Source organism: Coloeus monedula (genome assembly GCF_965178545.1).
Source record: "Coloeus monedula genome assembly, chromosome: 9".
Classification (NCBI taxonomy): Eukaryota; Metazoa; Chordata; class Aves; order Passeriformes; family Corvidae; genus Coloeus; species Coloeus monedula.
The window spans coordinates 8,028,062-8,035,985 of record NC_138789.1 but is presented as its reverse complement, the minus strand read 5'-3'; the positions used below and the strand labels follow the sequence as shown (position 1 = coordinate 8,035,985).

Genomic DNA, 7,924 nt, shown 5'->3' with positions numbered 1-7,924 from the left:
CTGACACTGTACATTGGTGAGAGTTTTCTGGTAAGGGGAACTCGAATCCCCCACACAACAGGATGTCAACACCACAGAATTCGTGTTCAATGACGGCTGTCAGAAAGTCTCCCCAAATGTATCATCGTACCTGGTAAAACAGAAGAAAAGCTCTGATATTTGACTAAAAGTAACTTTCTAACAGTGATCACCGTATAGTTGCAGCTTCCCAGCTTTGCAACACCAGGCTGTTACAGAACTCCCCTGTTCTCATTTGGGGTTTAAGTAGAACTTGTTCTAATAAGATGATACTAGTGAATATTAGAAATTTCTGATTTCTGTGTAGTTTGAGTAGTAGGAAGGTGAGGAAATTCTAATAAAATTCAAAACCAAAATATTTAAATGGGTCTCTGGAGGCTTTAGATTGGATAAGCATATCAAAGTGACTATTTATTCCATGTGCTGCTGCATTTTTTCTGGGAAATATTTAATTGTATAAGAATTTTAATTAAGTAACATACACTAATTCAGCACATTATTTTGAAAAATAAAATATATTTTAAAAATGGTTGATTCAGTCAAAAAGTGACTTCTATAATGTGCATTTCTTTTCCTCCCTGAGAGGCACCTGTCATTTCCATACAACTAGTTAGAACAAATAGTTTAGAACTAAGAGCTGAAGGGCAATTAGTGATGAGAGAAGGGTCCACCCATCCAAAATTTTATGATCCCGTTGAACTGTAGGCTCAGGAATGTGGGGGTAAAAGAGTTCTGCTGGACAAGGAGCCCCAGAGCTGTGTGGTCTCAGCTGTCAGCTGAACCCAAGGGAGGAAGTCACACCAAAGCCAAGTGCCCAAGGCGAGCTACAGCACCCATGCAGCCTGCACCGAGTTCAAGTAGGGCAGAGAAAGAAATTGTTATGTTGCTGTGACTTCCCTGCCCTGTCCCCTCCTCAGCTTTCCTCCTGCTCATCTCTTTTCTTCCATCAGTCTGAAGCATTGGCAGTGTCAGCACTTGTTAGCTGTTCAGAGCTGCTTCCCCCGAAAGGCACACAGCAGGGAGAGAAATGAAAAGGGACATAAGTCCTTGAAAGTGGGCATTTCCTAGGAAAAGCAGATCTGTAATGGAATTTATGGGAATTGCAGGTGGAAACTGCACCACTTTGCAATCCTTTCACTGAAATGAGAATTATACCTTTTTCATCCTTGCTACAAGGAAGCAGAAGTTACTTCTGCAATTCTGGCAAATAAAAAATAATAATACAGGTATTGGCAAGTGACATATTTGATCTGCTCAAATGTGATAGAAGTACAGGAAACTGTAAGTCCGAAAGACCTGTTCAAGAGGCTGCTTCTGATTTCATTGAAAAGTTCATAATCTCCCAACCTGTTCATCTCCTTCTTAGGGCAGGCAAAAAATATTCCTTTTGTTCATTCATGAATCCTTTCTAACACACTTCAGTAAATTGAAGAAGTTGTAAATATGAGAACTTTTTTCACTCTTATGATACTACAAAAAGGCCTTTACATTGGTGAGGATTGTCATACCAACATGTTCTCGTGCTGACAGTGACATACCAAGGATACACAATTCGAGGTGGAGGGGGGGAAAAGGGAGAAGGAGTCAATCAAAACAAGCCCATGCTCCTTCCAGAGTTTTGACTTTTATGATACAGTCTTCTTATGTCAGGGGACTGCATGATTAACTCTTGAACCTGCTTCTGGGCAGGCACTCCCTAAAAGCAGATTTCCTCAGATGCACACAATTTCCCCATTGTGTCAAACACTGTGTATAATGAAGGATGTCTTTACCTCTTTTGGAGCATCTTTTTGTATGAATGTTTCAAAAATGGTCTTGGCTTTTGGCAGAAGTTCACGCATACTTTTGCTTTTCTTGTAATCCTCACAGGCTATCCAGAACTCAATGTTCTCCTCACTGAACTCACTTTTCAGAAACTTTGTGAAGGCATCCAGCCCAGCTACAGAACGGAAAGTTGAATTCCATTAAAAATTATATCCTCATCAGACAGTTACTCTTTTCAAACAGTCTGTGCAAAGTAGTAAAATATGTTTTGCTCCCTTGAAATAATACCACATTACAGATAATTGTCTTAAAATACATAAAGGCTTGTAAATAAGTGCAACTTTTCCATTATGATCCTGCAAGTCTCATTACAGAATTCTCAGCATCAGAAAAAAACCACTACCAAGATCTTATAAATTTAGAAAGAGAAGTAAGCAAAACACGTGGGTGTATGCAGAAGTGACTGATTTTATTCCATCTGAATTTCAATTTAGGTTGATCAAAAGACTATTTGAACCTTTGCTCATAAGTAAACTCTTCTCTAGGAGCAATTTAAAATGGATGGCTTTCAGCATCCTTATCACTTGCTTTATCCTGCTGTTGTTATGCTGAGGATATTTCCTTTCCCAAGATACTTCATCTGTGGAAGTATTGCAATGGCGTGGATGTGAACTGCTCAGGGAACAGATTTGAGAAGCACACAGTGTCCAGCACTGCAGCTGAAACATACATGTGCCCCTCCAAAATGAAGGCAGGAACATATGTGCATTTGATAATTACGGGAGCAGCAGGGCCTCTCAAATGCTGGCCAGCTTGGAGCTTGGATCCAGTCACTGGCTTAGAAACAAACTGTATCAGGAGTGACAAAGTCTTTTCTTAAGTACAGAGAACATATTCAGTCAGGAATACCTGAGCAATATTCAGATTAAATGTTCCTGTTTACTGGAGGGACTCTGCTGTCTGCTATATTACTTTGTTCAATAAAACACCCAACTTAAAAATTATTTTCAACTATTTTCACAAGTTGACAGCAAGCTATAGCCTAAGAAGATGAGGAGAGCAAGAAACACACTCTGCTATAAATGACCCATCATACCTAGTTTAGGCAACTGCCACATCTGTTTAAGGGCATAACTGGATTTTATAATTTTCCATCCTTTACCATCCATTTTCTATCCTAACAGTCTGCATGGAGAAGGAAAAAACTACTAACCTTTCTCAGAAAGCAGTTTGTCAAAAGACTCTCCCCACTTCACTGCTTCTTCAGGAGACACACTGCTTAAGAAACAGAAATGAGTTTTGAAGAATTGTTCATATTGTGCATTTAGGAAGCTGTGTAACATATGTCATCTGTTACCATTGAGGCTCAGGGCTGTTTCACAAAGCCTTTGATTAGATCCCATCACTAAAGGAGAGACCATTCTCTTAGGGACTTCAGGAACATTTGCTTTCATTCTTTTCTGACATTTTTTTCCTGCAGAGTCATACTTATTTTTTCATAAAAACATCAGAACAGAGATTTTTCACTGTGGTATGTGTGTTGTCCTACTAATCTTTAAGGGAATTGAGACCATGTAGCACGGTAAAACTCGTAAGGGAACCAGGTTTTGTCAGCTATTTAAACTTGAGATACTCGTGCGGAGATGTGGTTTTGAATATGCTCACTCTGAGGCTGTTACCACAGTCTGCTTTTAATGAAACATGCAGAATTCTATAGCCTGAAGACAAAATTGTAGCAATATGGTTTAGGTGTCAGTCTTATAGGGCAATTGCACATGTAGTCTGGTTTCTTTACCACAGACATTTCAAATGTCCTGTTATTCTGAGACACTGTGCCTCATTTACAAAACTCCTCATATTCTTCATCAAATATGTCAAGTTGCATGTGTTTCACTTTGATTTCAAAAATTCTGCCCTAGGAAACAGCAAAGAAAGGGAAAAAAACCACCTCACTTCATTCATGTAAATACAATTTTGGGGTACCTACTTTTTGGTGTTGTATACATTGAGCCTGAATGCACACCTGAACACTCCTTGGATTTTTAGTAGACCAGAACTGGAGTAAGCAGGAGGTGAGCTGTATCATGCTAGGACTAGGACTTAAATTTTCAGCCTGAAGGTGAAGTCAATTTTTATCAGGTGCTTTGTGGATATGGATGTTTAGAACCATTTTCATTCCAGGGCAAATCACAGTACTCTGAAAGTATCAGTAAGTGACTGGTCCCAGATTAGTTGATCAGATCAGCTTCTTATGGACTGAATGTTTCTGGAATTTGATCCCACTTCCTCACCAAGGCTTGCTGTTCTGTTGCCTGATTTACACAGTTTGGGCTCCCTTGGCAAAATCCACAGGCACGTGAAGTTTAGATGAAAGGAAATTCCAATCTCTTTGGGAAGGAATTTAAGCCAGTAATCACCATGAGTTTGCACAGAACTCAAAAGGAGGAATTTTTTTATTATTATTTTAATAGGTGTCACAGGTTTCCTAGCTGAAGTCATTGGTTGAAGGAATGAAAATTTTAACTAGGGAGGGGAAAACAGTTCATGAGGAGAGGAACAAATGCTGGAGAAATGAAATTCAGGAAATGAGCACAGGCTGGTAAAGCAGGGGGACTCTGGAGTCGGGGAAAATGAGACCTCACTCCCTTACAGAGTTCATTAGTTATGAGAATTACAAAAAGTACTCTGAACTGTGTCGACTGTGGGTTCCTGTAACTACAGAAATTGTTTTGGTCACAGTGAAAGATAAAGCCTTATGACTTCAGACCATGTACTCAACCCACAAAGGCATGGAATGATGGAGAAGTTCTTTGCTGGGCTTGGAAACTCCCAGTGTGAGTTTCTGGTTTTCCTTCAGAATCTGCAACAATCCAGTAGCCTCACAGACCCCCAACCCCTGAGTGCAGCAGTGAGTTTGTGCAATAACAGGCAGAAACCAAGATTTGTTCAGCTTTGCCACTTTCTAAATATGAGAAGAAACTAATTTAAACAGTTTAACATTTAAACAAAAGATTAACTTTTAAACTAACAGATTAATTAGCTTTTCTACTATCACCCCAGTTTCCATCTGCAGTTTCATTAAATTCTTTCTACTTATTTTAGTAACTCTGTGTGAAAAATGGAAATATTAAAAGCTAAGTAAATCACTTAACAAATTTCAAACTATTATTTCACTTTATTATTTGAAAAATAGTAATTTTCTTTTTTTTGTTTGGCTTTTTTTTCCATATTTGACAAATACAGTTGTCACATCTCTCTAATCTATATATAAAGACCAGCAAAAATCTACAAGTTTCTCTTCCATACAAGAACAGTCAAATCTCTGTTAGTCAGGCACCAGCTGAGAGTAACACAGAAAAAGAGAGCTGGCTGAGTGAGGAAGTGATGGTGTGTTAAAAGGGGGAAATTCCTCAGAGAATTATTACTGCTCTGAAAGTGCCTCTTCACAGATTGTAAGAATGCAGCAAGTGGCTGTACTTTGTGTTAAATACCTGGGGTGTATGAGCCACCCAACTCTGTCTGCATGCAGGCAGCTCTGCTTTCTCTTTATAGATGCAATCTTACAATGGTTTTACATGTCTGGAACCAGGATATCTCAAAACGTGAGCAATAAACATGGCCTGGTTGTCCAGCTGCACCGGTGGAAGTGTTTAGATACCCCCTCCCCAGCCACTTTTCCATGGTTTGTAGAAGCTGAGTTTGGGCCCTTAGGTGACTTCTACCATGTGCTCACAACTAGAAGGGCTTGTAGAAGCACTGCTGGCCAAAGCAGGCAGCTTGGTCCCGAAGTGGGAACTGCTGAAACAAGACAAGAGTACGGTAAGCACTGAAGTGTTCTGGAGTGGTCTGTGGTGGAAAGAAAGGGCCGGTACATTTTTTAGGCCATGGTGTTGCAGAATTTTACATGTTACTTCTTCTCAGTCAGGACCTACAAATGCAATTCTTAATGTATCAGTGAGATCTTGGTACTCCAATGAAGTGAGGAATTAAACTCTTATTGAAGTATGCTGAATTTTGGAGACAAGAGTGTTCAACCAATTACTGCAGTTACTGAGGAACTAAAGGCATTCAGTATTTAACACACATACAGCATTTGCACATCCCAGAAATCTTTGGAAAACTTGCTTTGCAAGGAGCTGTATGATTTTCCTGCAAGCTGCATTTCTGAGTTGATTATTGCTCTGTGTCATCAGTGGACTCATACAAATGCTGCTGGCACAAGGTCTAAACCTCTCTCCAAGTGTATGGGGACCAGTGGTGTGAAAACACTCCTGGTGAGTTGCCCTGATGAATACCAGATAATTCTGCACCATTTGCATCCTTGGGCTAGATGGATAACTTTTACAAACCTTCCTCTCTGCCCAGTCTGAATGCCCACACACAGGTAAAGGAAACAGCCTGAGTCACACGGGCGCTTCTTGGAAGGAATCCCCATCAACTCAGTCTTTTACCATGCTTACCTTGCTGCTTTTGTCAAGTTTCCAGGTTTGCCAAGATGATCACCTTCATGTAATTCAGGCTTCTGCAGGAGCAGGCTCAGCCTATTTCTCTTCTGCTTAGCTCTACAACAGAATTGGAGTAGCTTTTTAAGAAACCTTGTTGAAAATTGGTTTTTCCCTCTCAAGCATTTTCTGCTTCTGCATTACAGATGTCCCTATTTTCACTTACAGGAATGTTGGTGTTACTTCTCCTACATATATTATTCACATTAATGGATTTTTCTTCATAGCTTAGCACAAATTTACATATGAAGCACTGGCAAAGAGAAGTGGAAATCCTTTCATTTTCAGCATCCTTTTAATTTATTTTAAAGACATAGGGGCCAAACTTCCCATTAAAGAACATAAACAGTTGTCTCAGCGTCTTCTACTTTTAATGTTTCGCAAAGAAAAAAGGAAGTATTGCTTCCTGTCATTTGAAATTTTATAAAAAAGCTTTCCCAGATCATATTCAGGCTTTAGAGAAGCATTTCTCAGAACTTCTTGCAATCTTTCTTTCTTGGTATTTTTAGATCATTAATTTGATGTGTTTCTTGTCCTCAAAAAAACAAGAGTTCTTTGAGACAACTCTTCTTAAAGAGTAATATTTTACACATATATTTTCTAGGATTGCGGTTTGTGAGTTCTCATACATATGTCAAAAATAAAATTATCTGTGCCCCAAATTCACCCCCACAAGCTATGCTAGAAGAATCCTCCATGTAAACAGAACACTCAGAGGGTCGGCATGACCTGAACACTTACCCAGGCTTGCTCGCCTTGTGTGGCTCTTCCTTAATTGCTGATTTCATGACTTTGTAATAGGGTTTATCCTTCGAAGCAGAAATGTTTAGTTGGGGGAATAAAAGAAGTGGGTTTTCCATCTTCCTCTAGAGAAGCTTCTGGAAAGGTTCCTTTTGCTTCCTCGCCGCTGGGTCCGTGCTGCTCAGGCTCTCACATGCTGCCCCAGCCCGGGCTGCCCCGGCCGGGCCCGGGGCTGTGTCCAGAGGAGGTGGTGGCAGAAGGTGGCTCTGCACCAGCCCAGGCACTGCAGCTGCGCCTACACGAGGCTTTAACTCTAAACCAAGTGCAGCTCTTGTTTTACCCTCGTCATTTGGGGAAGTGAGACTGCAGCTTTGCAGGGCTCACACAGGCAAACCACAGCCGAGAGCGGCGGCTGCTCTGCGGAGTTAACCTCCTGCTAGGCTTAGGGTGACACCAGCACATGCTCCCAAACACCTGCACATGCTCTAGTCTCCTAAAATTAACTTAATGGCAATAATGTCACCTAAGGTAACGTACACCCTTATCTTCAGCTCTTAGAGGTCCCGTCTGCGCTTAAGCTGCCCTCTGCAGCCTCAGTGACATATGCTGGACACAGTTCCATCTACAGCATGCTGACCTCAAATTCAGGGTTTCTCAGGGTCTCCTCCAAGCTTTGGTTGATCAGTCAATTTGCAAGCAGAGATTTTAATTTTTGCACCATTCTTCAGAAGTGACAACCACCTACTGCTAATATCCAGTTTGTCCACTAAACACCTCCGCTTTAACTTCTCTATCTATGGATTTATTTTTACTTGCAATCTCCCATCCAGGATAGAAAGTCTTTAGTTCAGAAAAAAAAAATCCATGGTTTTTAAAAAAAATTTATTTTGATACTAAAT

General features: G+C 40.4%; 1 protein-coding gene across 1 annotated transcript in view; it reads right to left on the bottom strand.

The window, feature by feature from the left end:
* RGS18 (regulator of G protein signaling 18) overlaps nucleotides 1-7,144 on the bottom strand; it is a gene marked incomplete at both ends in the record, with an annotated part of 8,402 nt that extends 1,258 nt beyond the window's left edge. Inside the window, 4 exons of the mRNA XM_082287016.1 lie at nucleotides 1,791-1,957; nucleotides 2,996-3,057; nucleotides 6,243-6,344; nucleotides 7,026-7,144. Coding sequence (XP_082143142.1) covers nucleotides 1,791-1,957; nucleotides 2,996-3,057; nucleotides 6,243-6,344; nucleotides 7,026-7,144 — 450 coding nt within the window. The remainder of the gene's footprint in view (nucleotides 1-1,790; nucleotides 1,958-2,995; nucleotides 3,058-6,242; nucleotides 6,345-7,025) is intronic.
* Nucleotides 7,145-7,924: the final 780 nt, after the last annotated feature.